General features: G+C 36.7%; 4 protein-coding genes and 1 long non-coding RNA gene across 5 annotated transcripts; 3 read left to right on the forward strand and 2 right to left on the reverse strand.

Moving 5' to 3' along the window:
* Positions 1–496: 496 nt before the first annotated feature.
* LOC131309484 (uncharacterized) lies at positions 497–2,152 on the reverse strand. The gene has a single exon (XM_058336111.1). It carries the CDS (start codon positions 1,616–1,618, stop codon positions 497–499), a length of 1,122 nt encoding a protein of 373 aa, XP_058192094.1. The 5' UTR covers positions 1,619–2,152.
* A 4,792-nt stretch (positions 2,153–6,944) lies between these two features.
* LOC131311204 (protein FAR1-RELATED SEQUENCE 7-like) lies at positions 6,945–8,418 on the forward strand. The gene is made up of 2 exons (XM_058338548.1): positions 6,945–7,938; positions 8,032–8,418. The coding sequence occupies exons 1-2, from the start codon at positions 6,972–6,974 to the stop codon at positions 8,079–8,081; spliced, it is 1,017 nt and encodes a 338-aa protein (XP_058194531.1). The 5' UTR covers positions 6,945–6,971; the 3' UTR covers positions 8,082–8,418.
* Positions 8,419–13,303: 4,885 nt separating this feature from the next.
* On the forward strand, positions 13,304–15,677 carry LOC131309485 (protein FAR1-RELATED SEQUENCE 5-like). The gene is made up of 2 exons (XM_058336112.1): positions 13,304–15,510; positions 15,602–15,677. The coding sequence occupies exons 1-2, from the start codon at positions 13,304–13,306 to the stop codon at positions 15,675–15,677; spliced, it is 2,283 nt and encodes a 760-aa protein (XP_058192095.1).
* A 723-nt stretch (positions 15,678–16,400) lies between these two features.
* Positions 16,401–17,978, reverse strand: LOC131311555 (uncharacterized). Its single transcript, XR_009195507.1, has 2 exons — positions 17,920–17,978; positions 16,401–16,678 (listed from the first exon to the last, which is right to left on the reverse strand). It is a non-coding gene; the product is annotated as an uncharacterized LOC131311555 (long non-coding RNA).
* A 1,961-nt stretch (positions 17,979–19,939) lies between these two features.
* LOC131310993 (potassium transporter 5-like) lies at positions 19,940–23,419 on the forward strand. The gene is made up of 3 exons (XM_058338295.1): positions 19,940–20,124; positions 22,293–22,515; positions 22,853–23,419. Exons 1-3 carry the CDS (start codon positions 19,987–19,989, stop codon positions 23,107–23,109), a joined length of 618 nt encoding a protein of 205 aa, XP_058194278.1. The 5' UTR covers positions 19,940–19,986; the 3' UTR covers positions 23,110–23,419.
* Positions 23,420–24,160: the final 741 nt, after the last annotated feature.

The following is a 24,160-nucleotide window of genomic DNA, read 5'->3' on the forward strand; positions in this document are numbered from 1 at the left end:
ATGGTAGCCAGACCTTAGGTCCAACTTAGAGAAAAACTTTGCCCCATGCAATTCATCCAACAACTCATCGATGATTGGAATGGGGTATTTGTCTTTTACAGTCTCTTTATTTAATGCCCTGTAGTCTATGCACATCCTCCAAGAATTATCTTTTTTTCGTACCAACAACAAAGGTGAAGAATATGGTGAAAAACTATGCCTTATCACTTCAGCCTCCATCATTTCCCTTACTATTTTCTCAATGTCATTCTTCTGAATGTAAGGATACCTGTAAGGCCTAATACTGGGTGGTTGTGTGCCAGGAAAGAGGGGTATTTGGTGATCATGAACTCTGACAGGTGGTAGGCTTTTAGGTTCACTAAAAACATCTTCATAATTTTGTAAAAGCATAGAAATTTCAGGATTTACTTGTAATTGTTCTGATGACTCAGCTTGAATGCTACACATTTATGCCATAACACCCTGTGGATTTCTTCTAAGTAACTGTTCCATGGCCTTAGCATCTACCAACTAAACTGCTGGTACTTCTCCCCCTTTTAACGTATGTTTTGCCCCCAAAACAGTGAAATCCATCTTCAAGTTGTGTGGACAACCATTGCACCCCTAATACCATATCACATCCTCCCAAAGGTAACAGCCTCATGTCAATAGTGAATTCCACTCCTTGCATAGTCCATTTGAAATCTTTCACCATTGCTTTACTAAAAATTTTAGTACGATCTGCCACAACTACAGTTAAAGGATTGGTGCTCTGTAATTCCACTCCTGTTGTTTTGGCTATTGTTGGGTCCAAGAAATTATGTCTGCTACCAGAATCAATCAGTATGTGCAGCAGTTTTTTCTTTATTTGACCAATAATCCTCATGGTCTTGTACGACTGAATACCAGATAAGGCATGTAGGGAAATCTGGAATTCTTCTTGATTATCCCCTTGGAGCAACTCTTGTTGTGTATCCTTAAAGATCTCTTCCTCCTCTTCTGCCTCCAACATGAATATTTTCTTTTTCTTGCACACATGCCCTCTGAAGTATTTCTCATCACAGCAAAAACATAACCCTTTAGCCCTTCTGTCATCGAAATCTCGCTGAGTCATTTTTCGAATTGATGTTCCTGTTTCTGGCATCTTGGGGCTTGTTTCAGTGATTCTTGGTGCTGGTGTGAAGGGTGGTATGTATGGCTTTGTTATAACCCTATTCTTCTTATTCAAAGCTTCAAAAGTATCCTCCTGTAATCTTGCTAGACCCATTGCTTCAGATATGGATTTTGGCCTAAACATTTGTTTGCCACCCCTAATTTCTTCTTTTAAACCACTTACAAAACAACTGATGAAAAATTCTTCTGATAGTCCAGAGGTCTTATTGGCTAGTTCTTCAAACTTTTCTTGAAACAGTTTCACAGATTCCCACTGCTTCAATTTGGTTAATTGCCCTACAGCATCTTCATAAACAGTTTCCCCAAATCTAAGTGACAAGGCCTTAGAAAATTCCCCCCAGGTCTGTAAGGTATGCGATTTTTCAAACCATCGGAACCAATGTATTGCTTTGTCATCCAAATGTAATGAGGCTAGTCGTATCTTCAGTGTTTCATCTATGGCGTTGAAGTCAAGAATTTCTCGCATTTATACAACCAAGCTTCAGGTTCATTACCAAAAAATTTTGGAAACTCTAATTTGGGTTGGAAGGGCCTAAAGATCCCATAGGTCTGATGGGGAAATTGATTCTAGACATGGGGGTTGGATAATAATGGAGGATTCTAGGGATGAACTAGTACCTTTTCCGCGATCTGAGTATACTTGAGGCTCAACATCGTAACCAATTCTTTGATCCCCTCCATTGTTTCCGCGGTTTTGTTGTTGGAGTCTATGAGATGATTCATAGTTGCTGCGTGTTTCTCGTTGGTTTCCGTGAGTAGACGAATGGAATCAGTAGTTGCGTCTAACAATTTCTTGATTGTCTCATCCAATCGTTTGAGTTCTTGAGATCTGGTATGGTCTGCCATTGGAAAGCCTACCCACAGTCGGAGGAGACGGGCTCTGATACCACTGATAGGTCTCGGCTAAGTATAGTATTCAAGAATGGAGTTTTATTGCTATTTCAGAGAGGAAATTACAGGAAAAGAAATTGAGAAAGGAATAGGAGAATTACAGAAGAGAGAGAGAGAGAACAGAAGCAACTGATTTCGCACACCTTCTACTTACGTGATACAGCAGATATAACCCCCCACCACTCCCATTCTCAGCCTAACAAACTTAGCTGGAAAACAGAATTACAAAAGAATTACACTTTGTCTCCCTACACTATCAGATCTTGCACTTATAACCTCCATGCTTATCAGTGTAGTTGTATAGCGTATCTCTTGATACCTTCTTAGAATGTCAACCATAGCTATATAGCATATCCTCTGATACCTTATTAGAAGGTCAACCTACTTTGAACGAATCTAAATATACATGTGCATCACGTCATCCCACGTCTAGTAATTAATAAGCAAGTTGCTATAGTTCGTTTTATAGTTTTATTTTTGGGAGAATTTTTGGGAGGTTCACTCTAACATGTTTCTAACCCTACTAGTCCACTTCTTTAGTTCCTAAGCCCTCTAGTCTACTAGCCTAATAAAATAATTCATATGACAAAAATACCCATCCTATAAAACCACTCATAAAAAGAGAAACCCTATAAATATTTCTAGATCTGGAGCGTTTCCCCCCCCCCCGCCTTCTCTCTCTCTCTCTCTCTCTCTCTCTCTCTCTCTCTCTCTCTCTCGTTCCCTTTCTTGCCGCCGTCCAATAAATTTGATCGAAAACTTTGGGGGGTTTTTTTAGGGGTCCTCGGAACTGCCCCGTATACACATACGGGGCGGTTCCGGGGACCCGTAAGAAAACCCCCCAAAGTTTCAAATCAAATTTTGATGATTTGAGCCCCCTAATGTAAATAGAACGTGACTTTAAGGGTATCCGCGAGAAATCAGCTAAAAAAAATGATCGGAAAGGGCTTCATCCGAACAGTTTTTTATTGAATTTTACTAAACGGTTCAATAAAAAACAGCTCAAATCAAGCCATTCCCAAATATTTTTTTTGCCAATTTTTCGCGGGCTCCCTTAAAATCATGTTCTGAACACATTGAGCGGCTCGAATCATCAAAATTTGATCAGAAACTATGAGATTAAGATTTGGGAGGGGGGCGGTTCAAAAGAACCTCTAAACCCCCCTCCCAAATCTTAATCTCATAGTTTCCAATCAAATTTTGATGTTCTGAGCTACTTAATGTGTTCAGAACGTAATTTTAAGGGTGCCCGCGAGAAATTAGCAAAAAATATGACAGGCAAATGCTTGTTTTGCATAGTTTTATATTGAACAATTCATCAAATCTGAGCTAAAAATTGCTCAGATTAAACCCTTCCCGGTCACACACACACACACACACACACACACACACATATATATATACATATGTGTGTGTATGTGTGTGTGTATATATATCCGGACGGTTCCGAGTATATATATCAGGACGGTTCTAGGGACTCCTATAAAAACACCACAAAGTTTTAGATCAAATTTTGATGATCTGAACCGTTCAATATGCTTAAAACGTGTTTTTAAGAGGATAAAGAGCATCATACAGCTTAGACTTTTCCGATCTGCTGATCTTCCCAAGGGGGAAGTGAAGAGAGCGACAAGATCTTTGTTGGTACGCTCTCAAGATAATAAAAGATGGAGAATAAAGGTAATAGTTCCGGTGGGGAAATAATCAATTTCTACGTATGCCCTTATTCGATAGGGGCGATACCAAGACTGCCCTAATTCCTCTTCCTGTTGGGTTCATGGCGCCGTCAAGGTAGAACATACACGGCTTCGGTTCTTTCTTATCCGCAATAAATCAATTCAAAATATGACCTGAAAGTACTTGATCCAAACAGTTTTTCATAAATGTCTATATATACTCATTGCATCTTTTCATATGAGGTTGAGATGTTTAGATTTTTTTTAGGTGTCCTCTAAACTGTTCCTATAATATATATATATATATATATATATATATATATATATATATATATATATATATATATATATATATAAGTTTACTAGTATGAATTACGTCAAACAAAAAGGACCAGATCAAATCGGTAAATGCTTTTTTTGAACAGGTCAAATAGGTGAAGGCAGCTTATCAGAGTCTAATTGGACCATCATATATATATATATATATATATATATATATATATATATATATATATATATATATATAAATCTTCAAGTAAGGACCTTAAAATGAGGACCTTATATGTGGATCTCCCTATTTCACACCTTTCCCGATAGGATTTCGATGTTCAAGCCGCTCAATATGTTCAGAACGTGATTTTAAGGATACCCGCGAGAAATCGGCAAAAAAAATGACCGGGAAGGGCTTGATTTGAGCAGTTTTTATTTGAACCGTTCAATAAAAAACAAACAAAAACTGTTTGGATGAAGCACTTTCTGGTCTTTTTTTTTGCTGATTCCTCGCAGGTACCCTTAAAATTACATTCTGAACACATTGAGCGGCTCAGATCATCGAAATTCGATCGGGAAAGGGAGGTCCGCATTTTATTAAAATGAGGTGGTCCTTATAAGAAGGGAACTAATATATATATATATATATATATATATATATATATATATGGGGCCGGATCCTCCCACACAAAATTTAACACAAAAGTTGACACTCCATCTCAGCCATTAAAATCGAGGGCTAAGATTAAAACTTAAACACCCCCTCTCTCTCCTCCCTCTAACGTCGTTCCTTTTCCTGGTTAAAGAAAATAACATCGTTCTCCCTTCTCCTCAACCTCTCACGCCTGTTCTCTCTCTCTCTCTCTCTCTCTCTCTCTCTCTCTCACACCTTTTCATCTTCGTCAAGCCGCACTGCCACTGCCGTACGACGACTCCCTCGCATAATCAACCCAAAAGCTCCACTCCAGTACATTCAACAGGTATTCTTAAACATCCGTGTACATAAATCTCTCTCTCTCTCTCTCTCTCTCTCTCTCTCTCTCTGTGTGTACATGTACAGTTTATGTGCATAGCACTGTAACAGAGATGAATAGTTCCAGCCGAGTAAAGATATTTGATTTATGCGTAGGGTTTAAATGATTGGGTCTTGGATTTTTGTTGGGGGTTTAAACAATTTTGGGTTTTGCATCAAACACATTGCCATGCATGCCGGTCTTCGTTCACATTGATTTTTTCGAACATTAGGACTACTTGACGTAGCTCCCCTGTTTCCAACTCTTATTTATCCTAAACCCCTAAAAAAAACACGAGTTCTGCACAGAAAGCATTGGTTTGATTAGCACTATTATATAATGAATTGGTTTGATTCGGTGTGATTTATGAGTTTTCATTGTTTTTTCAATCAATGATTCATTGCATAGAAATCAATAATCTAATTTATTGACATAAGCTATAGTTTATTGGGATTACATTGCATTGTTATCAATAATCTAGTTAGCGAATCAAAAAAAAATCTAGTTTATTGGGAGTACATTCAAAAAGTTAATTGGGATTACATAGAAAGCAATAATGTATACCTCTGGGGTGTCTTAGTTTGAATTATTTTTTTAAGTTTTTACCCTATATGTGTTGTATATTGAATAATTTGTTTTGGGCTGAAATTTCACTATAATAATTGTTTGTCCCTTGTCAAGGGTGAGCAATGGAAGAACATTTTGATTTAGATGATTTCGAAGTAGAAGATTTGCAGGCTCCAAATAACGATGTGGAAGTGTTAGAATTGCCATCAAGTGAGATGTCTTTTGCGACAATTGATGAAGCACGAAAGTATTATGAAGATTATGGTCGACAAAATGATTTTTGGATTTGTACTCGAACTTCATCCAAAGGACAAAATCGGTCAAATGAAGTGACTAGTATGCTATTTGTTTGCGCAAAAGAAGGCAAATATTGTGCCAGGCCAAAGAACGATGGTGTCGTGGAGGGGGATGATAAGAGAGAGGAAGATGAGGAAGTGAGAACGAAGAAAAGATTTAGAAATCGTTCAACTGTTAGATGTGATTGCAAGGCCCATTTGCGGATTAGATATGACAAATGGAGTAGCAAGTGGAAAGTAACAGTTTTCAATGACACTCACAATCACCAGTTAGTGACTCCATCTAAGAGGATGAAAATGAGGTCAAATCGATACATGCCCAAACCAATTAAGGATTTGACCAAAGTATTTCAAAAAGAAAATTTGGAAGTTTCTAAAGTTGCTTCAATTTTCTATGGCGAATACATGGGCTTTGATAATAGAGACTGCTACAATCACTTGAGGAATGTGAGGCATAAAGAGCTAGATGGCGGGGATGCACAATCAGTCCTCACCTACTTCAAGAACAAACAAGCACAGAATCCACAATTTTTCTATGCAATTCAATGTGATGAAAGTGGGAGAGCAGTGAATTTTTTTTGGGTGGACTCTCGATCTCGCATGGCGTACCAATATTTTGGGGATGTAGTCACATTTGACACAACATATCGAACCAACAAATATGATATGCCTTTCGCACCATTTACTGGAGTAAACCACCACATGCAGTCAATACAGTTTGGATGCGCACTTTTACAGGACGAGACTGAGGTAACATTTATATGGTTGTTTCAAACATGGCTTGAAGCTATGGGAGGACGTCCTCCAACTTCTATCATCACGGACCAAGACTTGGCAATGAAAGGAGCGATTGCCCAAGTCTTTTCTAATACCCGTCATCGTCTATGCCTTTGGCACATTAAGAAGAAATTTGTTGAGAAGTTGTCACAAGTGTACTATAAGAAATCAAAATTCAAGAAAGATGTGAAAAAATGTATTTGGTTGACATATAAGAAAGAGGATTTTGAAGAGAGATGGATGGCATTGATGAAGGAAAATGGGTTAGAACATAATGAATGGCTTCTTCATGGGTACCCGTTTACAATCGTGGGACATTCTTTGCCGGTATGAATACTACTGGACGTAGTGAGGGTGTCAATTCATTTTTTGATGTTTTTGTTACTTCCACAACAAATCTTAAAGAATTTGTTGTCAAGTATGACCAAGCCTTGAAAAGGATTGTGAAAAGGGAAAGTGATGAAGATTTAAAGTCTGAGCATAAGTTTCGAATTGTGAAGGACAATGAATTTTTGTTGAAGCATGCGGCAAAAGTTTATACTAGAAACATCTTCAACAAGTTCAAGGATGAAATTAGTGAAGCCTTTAATTACAAAGTTGAAGAGATGACAAATGCCGATGGATTTCAATCGTTCGTGGTGAAGTCCAAAGTTAATGAACTTCAAAAGTTCACCGTGACATTGGATTCGCAAACCTACGAAGGTATGTGTGAATGTCAATACTTTGAGTTTGTTGGTATATTGTGCAGACACATTTTGAAAGTGTTTGTCCGACTTGACATTGATGCAATACCGGATCATTTTATTCTTCCACGATGGAGGCAAAAGGCCAACAAATTTAGGATAATAGATTCTGAAGGTTTGGTGCATGACGATGGGAAAGAAGAATCCGAGGCGTTAAGACTTAGTCATATGTGTCAAGAATCTACCAAATTGGCTTGTTTGGCTGCCCCATCATATGAGAGTTACAAAATTTACATTGAAGCTATGAATGATCTATCCGAGAAGCTCCTAAAAATTTCATCTTATGTGCCTCCTCCAATCAATGTTTGCCATGAAAAGGATGATTTACATTCCACCGAGCGAACTCAAATATTGCTTTTGGATCCGAACATCTCGCAAACTAAGGGTAGGAAAAAAGATGTGAAGGGAAAAGATGCTACTATACACTCCGGAAGATTGAAAAGCGGTATAGAGTTGGGATTAAACAAGAAGAAAAGAAAGTGTAACTTGTGCGAAGGGATCGAACATGATAAGAGAACTTGTCCTGAGAATCCGATGAGTAAAGCTAACAAAGGTAAGTGAATTACAAATTTTTTTGTGTAAAATGTTCTTATTTACTTGTCATAAATATCCTTACTTATTCCTTACTCGTAATTTGCTTCCACAGCCTTAGAAACAGAAGCACAATCGTCTGATAGTGACCAAGAGATGATGTAATGAGAATATGGTAATCGAAAACTTGCTTAACCTTCTTGATGTTTTCGCTAATTATGTTCCATGCACAATCTTTACTTAATTAAAGTAACCTTGTGTTTTGTACAGGGCAAAGCATCTTGATGCCAAAGGATTGCTTTGAATGATCATGGAGTCTTTTTGGATATTTGCTCATGGAGTTTATGTACCTTTTTTTAATTTAATGATGGAAAACTCGATTTTTGGGAACTTTTGGATGTTATTTTTGTGTAGTAAGGGTGGACCAACGCTAGATCTATTTTGCCGAATCATGTTTTTGTTTGCATAGTTGACTTTGTTGTTAACGTACAGGATTGTTCAAGTTGAATTGTTTTTTTGAAGGGCTGTTATGCTTCCAAAAGTTGTGTATGTCCCTTGTTTGTAGTTGAATTGGAGTTTTTTTTTCAACTCATGGGATTATGTACTATGCTGTTGAATCATGAGTTTTTTTTTTTTGGCATATTTGAATTAGAGGTTACCTTTACAAAATCGTTTGCTATATATGTAACAGAATTGTTCAAGTTCAATTGTAGAATTGTTTGCCTAGGTTGGATCTCAACCATATGAAAAAATAGGGGAGGAGAGATGGTGTTCTTTGGAAAAAAGGTGGAGAGAGACAAGAATAATTCAACTCCAAAAGATGGGGAAGAGAGAAGCTGCAAATCTTGCAAATCTTCGCTTGGGAACACGAATAATGTTTGGATTCATTCACAATTCAAGTAGGCAATTGTCGAGCAAAAGTACAAATCATAAGAGACATACAAACTGTGCAAACTATAAATTGCGCGAATAAATGAAGCTACATAATTCAACTCCAAAAGCTCTATAACTCTCATTTTATTACATCATCAGTCAATCTAACAAAGCACACAATTGCAAAGTTAGATACAACACAAAAAAAAGATTTCAAAAGCTTGAACTAGCCTAGTTCAAGCTAGTTCAAGCACACAATTGCACTGATGATTGGTTCTTGCATGAGCTTTTATCACAATAGTATTGGTCAATCACAATGGGGAGTTGGACTTCAAAAACTTGAATGTATGAGAAAAGTACTCCTTGCACAGACCCTGACCCACCTTGCAAAAGTATATTAGAACTAGGTAAGAATATCGGGTTGAGTTAGTAAAAAAATGGCTTTTTTAGGCGAACTTCTATGATATAGTACAAACTCCATATCGTCTGAAAACTTAATTTTACTTGAGTCTTTTTAGCGATTTCTATTGGTGAACAATTGGTTGCTTAGATTTGAGACTTTTTTGGTACTATGAAATCTTATCTGTTATCTCAAATTCGTTTTCAATCAGATGAGTTCCAGATGGAATCTTTACCTACCATGTCTTTATCCTAACACCATTCATTGTGTTATGCATATTGATATCACGAACAGTAATGTTCGAGACACATGCCATACTCGCATCCTTTCCTAGCCCACCAATGTTGATTCCATGTCCGGATCCACAGTTCACATTGTGTATGTACATATTTGTGCATCCAGTTTGTATAAAAACACAGTCATCTCCTGCACAAAAGCATTAAAACTTGAGATCCTAGCATACCATTTACTTGATGCATTGACATTTTTTCTTTGCCTATGACTGTTATAAACTAGTTTTGTTGCGAGTTGTTAGCAGAAGAATACAAGGAGAAAAGGGAAGAAAGCATGTTCTTATTGTAGTGAAGACAAAAGAAAATTTTAATGACCGACAAAAAGAGAAATGTCTTCCTGTGAATCCTGTCTGTGGGGCACGTGGGTTCAAACCTAATCTCTCTCAAGGCTTGACGCGTGTCCGGCCGGCCACAACAAGCTTATACTGGACAAGGATTATATGACAGATGACTTGGTGTCATGTGTCTCAATATTAGTGGTTGAAAATTCAATTATGTGCTTGGTATATATGGTGGCTTTTAAAAGGATAAGTTTGGGGCATGATTTGGATGAATTTATCCCAGATGTCTTATCTCAATTTACCTAGGGCTCGTGTCAATTAAGCTAACAGTGACATTTATTGGACACTAGTTCATATCAGATAACCTTGATTTTGGACTCTAGAGATCTTTTCAAGAGGAGTAACAGAGATTAATGAAAAAACTAAATAGGGCTGGCTTAGTTGGCCAGAATTTTGGTGAGGCCAACGGTTCGAATTCTACCATAGGCAAGATTCCCTCCTCCATGCTACAGATAGCCTCCTGATGTACGAAAAAAGGGGTTTTTTACTAGTTCACTAATAGAGTACAATGCTTTCTATTCAAAACAGGACCCAAATTGGCATAAATTCCAAATTCTTTGCTTTGATCACAACATCCTTGCACACGATCTCATGCTGTATTGCTTTTAACTATTATGAGCATAGTGAATTTTGGTTATGAGGAATGCACAACATAGGAGAGCTGACGATAGTGGATATACAAACAGACGTGAATTCCCAGTCGGAATCCATCAAACTTATGTTTACCTAAATTAAGCTCCAGAAAGATAGATGGAACACATTCAGTTTCAAAAGAAAAAAATTAAGCAATGGTTCCATTTTTGCATCTGCATTTTCTGAAGACTAATTTTACTGTTGAACCAAAATAAGGAGACCTTAACACTTACAATGTCAAGAGCAAAATGGCAGAAAAAAGCGTAAGTACTCAAACACAAAAAGGCCAAAACCACAAAAGCATACTTCTTGTATGCAATAAGTTTGGCCAATGCAATATTTTCCTGGTTCATAAATCCAAAACATGACACATCAGTAAAGCTAATATGACCATTACAAGAAAACCCACCACATGAAATTTGGAAAAGACCCAAATAAGATTATACCTTGACAAGATGATTAATGTGTTCCTTCGCCGAGGAATCGGTCCGTGAGAGCTTTTTATCGGGAAAGGGGACTTGGGTTGTGGAATTAAGTTGGTTATATCTGATAGCCTATTCCTTACTACACTCCCAATCTCAAAAGAAGACCTCTTCGCCATTCTTTCCCCTTTCAGCATTATACCCAGTAGCCCAATAAAACCCTAAGTAAAACCCACAACCCAAACTGGGAAAATTGGCAAAAGAGGTTCAGATAGAAACCCTAGAAATATGGGGGAAAGAAAGCAATGTCTACAAAAGATATGGGGGTAGATACTTGTTTAGATTTAAAAGAAATTAAAAGGGTTACTCGGCTGGAACTATTCATCTCTGTTATAGTGCTATGCACATAAACTGTACATGTACAGAGAGAGAGAGAGAGAGAGAGAGAGTTATGTACACGGATGTTTAAGAATACTTGTTGAATGTACTGGAGTGGAGCTTTTGGGCTGATTATGTGAGGGAGTCGTCGTACGGCGGTGGCAGTGTGGCTTGACGAAGATGAAAAGGCGTGAGGGAGAGAGAGAGAGAAAGAACAGGCGTGAGGGGTTGAGGAGAAGGGAGAACGATGTTATTTTCTTTAACCAGGAGAAGGAACGACGTTAGAGAGAGGAGAGAGAGGGGGTGTTTAATTTTTAATCTCAGCCCTCGATTTTAATGGCTGAGATGGAGTGTCAACTTTTGTGTTAAATTTTGTGTGGGAGGATCCGGCCCCTAAATTTTCTCGATATCAGATCGAGAAAGGCGAGAAATGGGAGGTCCGCATATAAGGTCCTTATTTTAAGGTCCTTACTTGAAGATTTCTGTATATGAGTCCCCTTCTTATAAGGACTACCTTATTTTAATAAAATGCGGACCTCCCTTTTCCGATCGAATTTCGATGATCCAAGCCGCTCAATGTGTTCAAAATGTGATTTTAAGGGTACCCGCGAGAAATTAGCAAAAAAAAAGACAATGAAGGGCTTTATCCGAGCAGTTTTTGTTTGTTTTTTATCTAACGGTTCAAATAAAAACTGCTCAAATCAAGCCCTTCCCGGTCATTTGTTTTGCCAATTTCTCGCGAGTACCCTTAAAATCACGTTCTGATCACACTGAGCGGCTCGGATCATCGATATTAGATCGGGAAAGGCGAGAAATGGGAGGTCCGCATATAAGGTCCTTATTTTAAGGTCCTTACTTGAAGATATATATATATATATATATATATATATATATATATATATATATATATATATATTTCTTACCGTGCGGGACCCCTCATTGAATCCCGAGTGTATGTGTGTGTACACATATACACACACACTCGGGATTCAATGAGGGATCCCGCACAGCCTTACCGTGCGGGATCCCTTAGGAGATCCGGACTCTGTGTGTGTGTGTGTGTGTGTATATATATATATATATATATATATATATATATATATATATATATATATATATATATATATATATACAGAGGTTTTCTCCTAAGGACTACCGTAAGTTAAGCAAAAATGCGGACCTCCCTCCTAGCCGTTGGATCTAATCCAACGGCTGAGCTCTAAAAACCAAATTCGCGGGTTAAACAAGGGCACTGTTCACGGGTTATTTCAAAACGGGTTAAAGCACAAAACGGGTCCTCATTACTCATCACGCGAACAGAAAAAAAAGAGCGAGAAAGAGGGAGGCGATTGGCGATTCAGAACAACGAAGAACATAGAAGAAGAAGATCGATCAGATTCAGGGTCTCTCTCTCTCTCTCTCTCTCTCTCTCTCTCTCTCTCTCTCTCTCTCTCTCTCCCTTCTGTAGGGTTTCGGACTGAAGTTTGGGTTTCAAACCAACTGGGAACTAGAGTTAGGGATTTGAAATTGAACCCTTAATTCGAAATTAATTCGAACCAGTTGGGGTTTGTTGAGTTTTGGGATCAAATCTATGGTTTGGATTTGTATGTGCCCTTGTTTAGGCATTTTTTCCTCCTGATACAGAGCATCAAAACGAAACACCATGCCAATGGGATGGGATTGTAGCCGATAAAAAAGAAACAAATAGGGATGGGATTTTTTTATCCTTGGGAGACTTATACGGGTAATGTCCATACTATTATTTGATATTATTTAATCCATATATTCATCCTTTCTCTTTTCATTTTCGTTAATCCATATATTATCATCAAGTTTATCCCACAAATTTAAGCTTTTCTTCCTCCTTTTTTTTTTCCCTTACAGTAAATCTATTTAGGGATCACAGTTCCGAACACAAAACTAGTGACTTGACAAGAAGTCAACAGTTTTAAGCTGAATTTCATTCCATTTTTTGGACTAATCATATTCGTAAGTACTGTTGATTCGTTTTTTCTATTTTATTTATTGTTCTCTATCGTTTTGTAGGATGCAATCGTTGGATGATATACAACTATTGTCACCGTCACCATCTTTACTGGCTCAATCATCTATGAATCCGGTTCAATCATCTGCGAATTCTTCTGAGGTACTTATCAATCCTCAAGTTAAAGACGAATTCATACCGAAAATTAAACAGCAGTTTGCCAACATAGAGGAATTTGAGACGTTTTACAACGGTTATGCTAAACAAGCAGGATTTAGTATGCGAATCCATTGTACCAAGACTAATAAGAATGGTCAAATTACTAGGAGGGAGCTTGTTTGTTTCAAACAAGGGCGGAAACACCCAAGTATTGGGCCCGTAAAACGCAAACGGGGTATAATTAGAGAGGATTGTCACGCAAAAGTGACCGTTGTGAGAAGAGGTGAAGGATTTGAAGTCTCCCAATTTGTCGAGGGTCATAACCACCCTCTAACGACCCCAAGGAAGGTGCATTTGTTGCACTCTCATCGTAAAGTGACACATGCACAAAAGTCTTTAATGCAACAACTTGGAGATGCCAATGTACCACCCTCTCAACAGATGAGTATTTTGGAGTTGCAATGTGGAGGTCTTGAAAATGTTGGATTTACAAAACAAGATCTTTACAATGATAAAAGGAATAGGAGGAAATCAATAGATCGACATGACGGGAATATGATGTATGAGTATTTGCAAAGGGAAAAAGAAAAGAATCCTGGGTTTGCGTTTACATTCGAGACGGATGATGAGCAGAGGATGACCCATTGTTTTTGGGCCGATGCGAACTGTAGAAAGTCATACAAGTATTTTGGGGACGTGGTGGTGTTTGATAGTACCTACGACACAAATAAATATTCTTTGATCTTCGCACCTATAGTAGGGGTTAATCACCACGGGCAGACAACGCTTTTCGGGTGTGCATTCTTAAGTGATGAAACTTGTGAGTCGTTTGAGTGGTTTTTTAAAGAATGGTTGAAAGCGATGCCAGGAGGCCCGCCCAAAGTGATCATAACCGATCAGGATCCGGCAATGGCAAAAGCAATTGCTTCTACACTTCCAAATACGCATCACAAGTTATGCATTTGGCACATTCTTAATAAATTTTCTCAAAAACTAGGTGCACTATCATATATGCAACATTATGAGGAGTTCAAAAAATGTATATGGAATTCCGAGAACCCAGATGAGTTTGAAACAAGATGGTTAGACATCGTGCAAAAAGCAAACTTGTCTAGCAATGAATGGTTAAATGACATGTACGCAATCCGTGAGAGATGGATTCCTGCATATAGGAGACACATTTTCTCTGCCCACATGACTAGTAGTCAAAGAAGTGAAAGTGATCATGCATTCTTTAAGAGGTACGTGTCTAAGAATAATTCATTGTTGGAGTTTGTGACACGGTTTGATAGGGCACTTTCACATATACGGCATAATGAATTGGATTTAGATCATAAAGATGTCAATGAGAAGCCTGTGTTGAAAACCTCGTGGTTGATGGAAAAGAGAATGAGTGAATTGTATACGCGATCTATTTTTTATAAGTTCCAAGAGGAAATCCATCAGAAGGATGCTTATGTGTTTACGAAGACGGATGAGGATGAACATCGTTATTTGTGGAATGTTCAGAGGGCAGAAATGGAAGGTTCAAGATGTCGTGAGATTTCGGTAAATAAGTCATCAAACCATGTCAGCTGTAGTTGTAAGATGTTTGAATTCGATGGAATTCCATGTCGGCACATGCTAGCGTATTTTGCTAGAATGCAGATTATGGCACTGCCAGATCAGTACATCTTGCGAAGGTGGACTGTAGCAGCAAAAGCTAGCAGGGTTCTGGATGACTTGGGCGGGGAAAGGGGGAAAGAAATTTGTGGCAATTCAATGTTAATGAGGCGACAGCGTGTGTTCCAACTATTTTCGAATGTAGTTGATGACGCCGTATTAACTGAAGATGGAACACAAATGTTGGAAGAAGCTTTGGAATCAGTTACAAAAAGGGTTGCACTCATGAAAATTTCTCGCGAAGATGGCGAAGGGAGTGGTTTCCTTGTTCCTATCTCTCTTGGAAGCCAACTTAGGTATAAAGAACCACTTCCCGTCAGGGCAAAGGGTTGTGGTAAACGACTCAAGGGAGGAAAAGAGAAGGCTGTCAAGGCATTAAGGAAATGTCATGGTTGTGGGTTAACTGGCCAATCACATGACAAAAGAAACTGTCCAAAACTTCTCAACATGTACGTATATGCATCTAAGTATGTTCATGTATAATTTAAATCCTATTGCTACACAAAGTTTAAATTCTCAACATGATGTCTTTTTTCTTAGGTCTTCGCAAGATGTGAGGTTGAATGATGAGGACGACGATGAGGACGACGATGAGGACGACACTGATAATGAGTGAAAATTGTAAGTGTTTGTACTTGTTATTATTAATTGTTTAAATTTTTATTGTTACAAGTGTTTGCAATATTTTTTCTTTCCTTAATTCATCTTATGATCTATTCGTGCTTCAAGGATGGAAAAATGACTCGTGAGAAGATGAGGTCGTGCGGAAATGACTGGATCAAGTGTTGAAAGTGCTCAATAAAAATAGAATGTGTTTTTTTTTTTTTTGTATTTTTCTGTTAGATATGGCTACTCATAGAGAGATTGTTTTGTCATCAAGTTGCTAATGTTGGTTGATATTGTATATTCTAAGTTGGAGCTCGTGTTTTTTTCCCCTGTTTAACTTGTTCTAAACCTGATGGCGGTAGGTGTTCTTTTTTCCTTCAGAAAATTGGATTGCAATATTATCCTCTTGTTACCAGATGGTTTGGACCATGTTGCTATTTGGAGTTATGTAATGTAAGGACTATGCTCTTTATCCTGCGCTTTCTTGTACTGATGTATCAGTATGTCCCTAGGTCAAAAAGAAATCTCCTGTTCTTCTCCCTTTGTTTTAGATGTAGTAGTATTTCCCAGAGAGAGTAGACTCATTTGTGATGATATTCTTTTTCTGGTGAACATGGAAGAATTTCAACAGCTTGTTCGTGACTTAACTTTATGATGATATTCTTTTTCTGCTCTTGGAATATCAATCCTTGGAAAGAAATGACATTTGCAGTAGAAAAAGTAAAAGAATTCATATACCAAATTGATAATTTGTCCATCAACCATAACATTAGCAATGAGAAATAACCAAGTTTTGCTCATTACAAGGTCACAAGGTCCATAGCATTAGAAATAACCAAGTTTTACTCATTACAAGGTTACAAGGTCCATCATCCTAAAGCTTAAAAAAAAAAATTGCTTGGAGATCATCCAGCTCCTCTTGAACCATATCTCTCTGCTCAAGTGCTATTTTCAATTGATGCGCAAGTGGTTGTTGGTCATGGGAACCATCGGACTCCTCGCTAGATGAACCTATTCAAATATCATACACAAAATGAAGACAAAAATGACATAATCAACAAAATGGTACTCATCAGTTAGATCTTATAATAGTCAAAGAACCTTACAAGAAAACAACAGCCATGACATTCTAATTTGCATTTGGGAGCCCAAAGCATCCACATTCTCTTTCCAACCTGACATTGCAAGATACTCATTGGAGATCCACATTCAACATTACAATGCACAAGTGCATTTGGATCGAAATGTGAGACAGCCACTTCACTAATGCTAATCTAACACCACCACTAAACACAAAAGATGCATCATTTTCCATAAACAAAAACCAGTTCAAAACGATAATTACCAAACCAAACAAAAAAAAAGACATTACTTTTTTTCTGGTTGGAAGTGATTTCTGACATTAGAAATACATTTCGAATCTCTGATTCCTGAGATTCCAGGCCTCCTCCACAAGGAAAGATAAAATTTTAGTTTTTTCCGGAAATGAAAAGTTCACTTTGCAGATTCCTAAATTATAGTACTGTAGTTGAATGAACGGGAATAACTAGGAAATTAAACTACTCCTACTACTATATTTGACTGGACGTAGTTGAATTCTCCGACTGATACGGCCATTCTCACATATTTTCATTCCCAAACATTTTTCCTTTGCCCAAAAAATATACTAACCGAAATTAGTAAGTAGAGATACCCAACCCAACCAGTCTGATTTTCATCATCAAATACAAAATAAATAAAACGATAAAATTGGAACTGCACAGCGGTTCAGTTTCTTACATCAATTGAGAATTCAATTACAAAAAAAACACCTTTTCAAAAAAAATTACAAAAAAAAAACCTAAACATGAAACGAAAATCAATAAGGACCAAATCAGCGCAGTTATTGAAACGGAAATCAATAAGAACAAAAAAACCTAAACATTACCCGTATAAGTCTCCCAAGGATAAAAAAATCCCATCCCAATTTTTTTCTTTTTTATCGGCAACAATCCCATCCCATTGGCATGGTGTTTCGTTTTGATGCGAGCAAAAAATGCCTAAACAAGGGCACATACAAATCCAAACCATAGATTTGATCCCAAAACTCAACAAACCCCAACTGGTTCGAATTAATTTCGAATTAAGGGTTCAATTTCAAATCCCTAACTCTAGTTCCCAGTTGGTTCGAAACCCTAACTTCAGTCCGAAACCCTACAGAAGGGAGGGAGAGAGAGAGAGAGAGAGAGAGAGAGAGAGAGAGAGAGAGAGACCTTGAATCTGATCGATCTTCTTCTTCTATGTTCTTCGTTGTTCTGAATCGCCAATCGCCTCCCTCTTTCTCGCTCTTTTTTTTCTGTCGCGTGATGAGTAATGAGGACCCGTTTTGTGTTTTAACCCGTTTTGAATAACCCGTGAACAGTGCCTTTTTTTAACCCGCGAATTTGGTTTTTAGAGCTCAGCCGTTGGATTAGATCCAACGGCTAGGAGGGAGGTCCGCATTTTTGCTTAACTTACGGTAGTCCTTAGGAGAAAACCTCCGTATATATATATATATAGAGGTTCAAGGGACACCTAAAAAAACACCTCAAATTTCAATCTCATAGTTTCCGATCAAATTTTTATGATCCGAACCGTTTAATGTGTGCAGAATGTGATTTTAAGGGTGCCCGGGAGAAATTAACAAAAAAAAATGACCGGAAAAGGCTTGATTTGAGCAGTTTTTATTTGAATCGTTCAATAAAAAACTGTTCAAAACTGTTCGGATCAAGCCCTTCCCGGTCATTTTTTTTGCTGATTTTTCACGGGTACTCTTAAAATCATGTTCTGATCACATTGAGCGGCTCGGATCATCAAAATTTGATCAGAAACTATGAGGTGTTTTTTTAGGTGTTTTTTTGGGTGTCCCCGGAACCGCCCCGATATATATATATGTATGTATATGTATGTATGTATGTATATCATAAGTTTAATAGTATGAATTACGTCAAACAAAAAGTACCAGATCAAATCGGTAAATGCTTTTTTTGAGCAGATCAAATAGGTTAAGGCAGCTTATCAGAGTCTAATTGGACCATCATATATAAATATCATAAGTTTACTAGTATGAATTACGTCAAACAAAAAGGACCAGATCAAATCGGTAAATGCTTTGTTTTAACAGATCAAATAGGTGAAGGCAGCTTATCAGAGTCTAATTGGACCATCATACTCCTATCTGTCATCTTGCTAGCTGCCAGCTCCATAGAGGCACGGATATAGGAACTTTCTAATTTCCGGGGGGAAAAAAAGGTCATATGTGAGGTCCATGCGTATAAGATGATAATATGCACATATTTTTGTGCATGGAATTACGTACGCTATTGGGTAACTATTTTTATGGATTCCCAACCATCAAGAGTCTATTATTTTATGGGACCGACAATAAGATATTTTAAATGGTTAAATGTTCGTTCATTGGATATATGTACTGACAACACGGAGATGGAAAGAAATTTTAGTTGGAATAAAAGCACTTCAGAGTTAATTGCAGTGTATCTTGAGTCTATAAAATACTAGATGGGGATTGGACTAGCGAATTAAGCTCACAATCTAAGATCATAGCCAATTTTTACGTTGCAATATTTTATTATCGATCGACACATAATTAATTACCTAGTATATATAATGCATGACACCCATCTAAAAGAAATGACACTGCTACATAATACTTTCTCCGTCCCAATTTGTTTGTCCATTTTAGGGAACTCAACTTTTTTAGGGAACATAATGATTACACCTACAAACATTTAACTTTTCAACATTTACCCTTTTAATTTTTTTTAAAAAGTAACTTTATTTGAAAAAAGCAAGGGCAAAAAGGACATTTAGTTCATTAAAAAGTCAAATGGACAAACATTTTGAAATATGAAAAAGTCAAAAAGTGGACAAACAAATCGGGACGGAAGGTGTACTATTTACTTGCAATCAAAAGATACTGGCACTGTCATGTGATAGCATTATTGTACGTAATAGTATCTGGACCAAATTTGCTTCAACAAATATTCGTAGAATATCCAGGAAATTTCGCCAACATTAGAAAACCTTATACATTGTTTATACGTTCGTATATTTTGCATGCATTGCCGCTTGTTTACTAGTTGGTATGGATATTAGAAAATAGCGGCCTCCCCTGGTACTAGACGGGTTAGAGTTTGACTTTTAAGCATATAAATGAAGCATGCATGCACCAAATGAGTGAGACTCAACCTTTAGACAGATCATATATATGATCTGGAGTAGTACTGGTGGGGCGGTTGCTGCTGTATTTGATCGATCCTATATAGAAAGAACAAATTAAGATGGAAAATGAAAAAGAGAATGAGCAGGAGACGATTAAAGAGAGAAAAGGGTCGTGGGCAAAGTTGCGATATGTGGACTCCCTCAACATGGAGGCTGGCAGAATTACTGTTTCTCAACCCCACAGGCACACCTCCCATGTTAGTTTCTATATATATATATATATATATATATATATATATATATATATATATATATATATATATATATATATATCGTCACACCGCACCACACCCAGACACCCTTTGTAGTTTTCGGTCAAAATTGTTTACTTTGACGATTTTTTTAAGGGAAATTTTTAAAAATGGTCCCTCTAGTTTGCACGAGTTCTCATTTTTGTCCCTCTACTATTAATTGTATCAATTTTGTCCCTGTAGTTTTCATTCCATCTCAATTTCGTCCTTCTCCCTGACGCTGTCCATGAAACAAACGGAATTGAAGGGCAAAATTATCATTTTCTCTCACAGAGGGACCAAATTGAAATTTTATGCAAACCAGAGGGATTATTTTTAAATTTTACATTTTACTTTCGTTTTTTGCAAATAAAATAAAAAAAGACCATAAGTAATGTATTTGACAACTGAATTATTTTTTATTGGGTAATCAAACTATATTGAAAATTTTATATTTCATTACACATTACAAAAATATTAGAAAATGCACAAATCAACCCCTTAGCTAATGTCTTTGTATCATGTTCTTATAATCTTCTTATTTTTTCACCCAATAAAAAAAATGTTTAAAATCCGTGTTTATTTATTATATAAGTGATCTTATGAGTAAGTCCCAAAATAAATACACTTATACCCATATTTTAATGTATTTGATCTCTTAATATTTAATGGTGTTTCATTGCTTAATTAAACACAAGATTTCTAAATACTACTTAACAACTTTTTCTTTTTAATCATGTGACAAAAAAAATAAAGATAGTGAAAATTCAATTGAAAAAAAAAATACAAGACCAAGACAATTATCATAAGGGTTGTTTTTCGAATTTTCTCATATTTTTTGTGATGTATATAATAAAAACTTTACAAAATTTCAACATATTTTTTATTATTCAATATAAAATGAGATGAGAAATATATTATATATGATGTATTTTAAATTTATTTACAAAAACAAAAGTAAAAAACAAAATTATAGAAATAGTCCCTCTAGTTTACATGAAATCTCAATTTAGTCCCTCTGTGAGGAGAAATGATAATTTTGTCCTCCAATTTCGTTTGTTTCATTAACGCCGTAAGCGAGAGGGACGAAATTGAGACAGAATGCAAATTATAGGACTAAAAGTAACACAATTGATACTAGAGGGACGAAAATGAAAATTCATGCAAACTAGAGAAACCATTTATAAAAATTTCCCTTTTTTTAAAGTATAAGATTCATCAGAAAAGTTAAGAAGTTTTCAAATGATGAAAATATAGCTTATGGTTATGTTGCTTATTTTAATTGAACTTCTACAAAAAAATATTAATTTTTTTACTTTTCAAATTTCTCTGCCCAAAGGAATAAAAAGGAAAACAATTTTGAAAAAATAAAAATATAACATTCGTTACGTTTCAGCTAAATTTGTGTTCTCCTCTCTCTCGCCCCTCTTTTTTGTAAAGTGATTTACCTTTCCTTCTTAATTGATTATTACAACTTCTAGCAAGAGCAGATGGGCTTGGTACAAATGGAGTCACTCCACCCGTTATTTTTTATTTCTAAACAACCAATTTTATATATTAGAGTCAAATTTTGTTATATGAACCCGACAAAAAATTCTTAAATTGCCTCAACTTATTTCAATATGAGTCAAAATAAAAAATTTCAAATGTTCTCCTCGCGAGTCGATAGTATTACAATAGAGACTATCAAACATCATTCTTAGTGTACGTATGAAAGGTCATCGGAGTCATGAATTATAAACCAATGTTAAATTTATCCATAGAGATCTACTTAAGGGTAGTGATTTTGCCACTCTCCTTTTTGTTAATACCACTCTCTTTTGTGTCTTAATTAGATGATTTGTTTTGTGAGAAAATGGGAGTGACATTAACAAAAAAGGGAGTGGCAAAATCAATTTTCCTACTTAATTGTTTGATTAACTTCTTAATTCAATCATTGTTTCCGATTAGCAAATAGGAAAAGTAAGTCATATGGCTCTAAATTGTTGAACCCATTAATGTCCATGTAAGTTAGAAGTTAGAAGGATCATGAATGAAAGATCGATGGAATAACTAATTAAATAATATTTTTAAATCGGAGAATAATTAATTAAAGATGAATCGAGGGGACTTAATTAACTACGTAAGTGGTGCAGGTACATTGGAAGGTAACATTGCGTTTAGCATTTCAGAGCCTAGGGATGATATATGGTGATGTAGGTACCTCCCCATTGTACGTGTTCTCCAGCACTTTTCCGGATGGGATTGACCACACCGACGACGTTTTGGGAGTGTTATCTCTCGTTATCTACACCATTATCCTTTTGCCCATGATCAAATATGTCTTTATAGTCCTTTCGGCTAATGATCACGGTGACGGTACGTGATCAATACCACCTAACTGCTCCCTCGTTACTAAATTAGTTATAGTGTGTGTATATATCATTTTTGTACACATGTTTATCCACTAACTTTATAAAATGGACATTTATTAAAGGATATCTCAAAACGGAATATCGAATTCTAAAATAAGGATGGACGGAGTAATTTTTTGAGGTTAACTATTAGTAGTAATGAATGTCAAAGTATAGTACCAACTCACTGTACGTAGTTGATTTTGAAAATAATAAATTCACGTTCTCTGATCGGTGGTAGTATATACGTCACTGATTTGTTTTTTATACCGATAAATATTAAGCAGTAATTGTATTCGTAGGGGGGACATTTGCGCTGTATTCGTTGATATGCCGGTATGCAAAGGTAAGCTTCATACCAAATCACCAGCCAGAGGATAGACAACTATCAAACTACAACCTAGACATACCATTCAACCATTTGAAAAGGGCTCAAAAGATCAAACACAAGCTCGAAAACAGCAGATCCGCACAACTCTCGCTCTTCCTTCTCGCCATTCTGGGAACTTCCATGGTCATTGGGGATGGGGTTCTTACTCCCTGCATCTCAGGTAATTAACTATTACTCTGACTTTAGACTAATTTTTTTTGGGATTGGTCAAGTGAAAGCATGACAATAAATGAGAAATTTTCTCTCAATCTCATAGGTTTTGATTCCACTGCCAGCCATTAATTTGTCCAACTGTTAGATTCATGGCACCGAGATTAATCAAGGCGTGTATACACAAGAAGAGACCCCATTAATTTGTCCAACTGTTAGATTCATGGCACCGAGATTAATCAAGGCGTGTATACACAAGAAGAGACCCCATTAATTTGTCCAACTGTTAGATTCATGGCACCAAGATTAATCGAGGCGTGTATACACAAGAACTGACCCGATTATCCAAGGAAAAAAAAAAGTCTTTTTCATGATGTTTATTTTCATTTTTATCTATTAAATTTGTTTTTTATTAAATAAATTTATGATCTGATTGGTTTCAACTAGAGAAGGACAGGTATAATATATATACACACACACACACACACAGAGTTCAGTTCACTAGAAAGGGTTTGATTTGAGTAGTTTTTTATTGAACATTAAACTGTTCAATAAAAAACTGTCCGAATGAAGCCATTCCCAGTCTTTCTTTTTTTTTTGCTGATTTCTCACAAGTACCATTAAAATCACGTTTTAATCACATTGAGCGGCTCGGATCATCGAAAATTGATCGGGAACAATGAGGTGCAAACCGTAACAAAATCCCTGACTGGTTATGTATATACGGTCAGGATCTATTCAGGGATCCCTGACCTAAGCTTAGGTCCGCACCTCTCCTTTCTTGATCAAATTTCGATGATTCGAGCCGCTCAATGTGTTCAAAAGTGATTTTAATGTAAAAAAATGCTCAAATCAAGCCATTTTCGGTCATTTTTTTTGCTAATTTCTCGTGGGTACCCTTTAAATCACGTTTTGAACATATTGAGTGACTCGAATCATCGAAATTCAATCAGGAACTGGGACATGCGAACGGTTTGGACGGTAAAAGGGTGTGGACTTGAACCATTGGGGGGGGGGGGGGGGGGGTGGCGGCGGTTCGCGGACAACCAATTAAACACTTAGAAAAACA

This window comes from Rhododendron vialii, chromosome 12a (assembly GCF_030253575.1).
Source record: "Rhododendron vialii isolate Sample 1 chromosome 12a, ASM3025357v1".
Classification (NCBI taxonomy): Eukaryota; Viridiplantae; Streptophyta; class Magnoliopsida; order Ericales; family Ericaceae; genus Rhododendron; species Rhododendron vialii.

Bases quoted from the DNA above. Each gene is read 5' to 3' on its own strand.
- LOC131311204 (XM_058338548.1), top strand. From the start codon at position 6,972: ATGAATACTACTGGACGTAGTGAGGGTGTCAATTCATTTTTTGATGTT. The intron at 7,939-8,031 runs GTAAGTGAATTA...TTGCTTCCACAG, and splicing joins GATGAGTAAAGCTAACAAAG to CCTTAGAAACAGAAGCACAA.
- LOC131310993 (XM_058338295.1), top strand. From the start codon at position 19,987: ATGGAAAATGAAAAAGAGAATGAGCAGGAGACGATTAAAGAGAGAAAA. The intron at 20,125-22,292 runs GTTAGTTTCTAT...TAAGTGGTGCAG, and splicing joins CCCACAGGCACACCTCCCAT to GTACATTGGAAGGTAACATT. The intron at 22,516-22,852 runs GTACGTGATCAA...TTGTATTCGTAG, and splicing joins GGCTAATGATCACGGTGACG to GGGGGACATTTGCGCTGTAT.
- LOC131309484 (XM_058336111.1), bottom strand. From the start codon at position 1,618: ATGCGAGAAATTCTTGACTTCAACGCCATAGATGAAACACTGAAGATA.
- LOC131309485 (XM_058336112.1), top strand. From the start codon at position 13,304: ATGCAATCGTTGGATGATATACAACTATTGTCACCGTCACCATCTTTA. The intron at 15,511-15,601 runs GTACGTATATGC...CTTTTTTCTTAG, and splicing joins TGTCCAAAACTTCTCAACAT to GTCTTCGCAAGATGTGAGGT.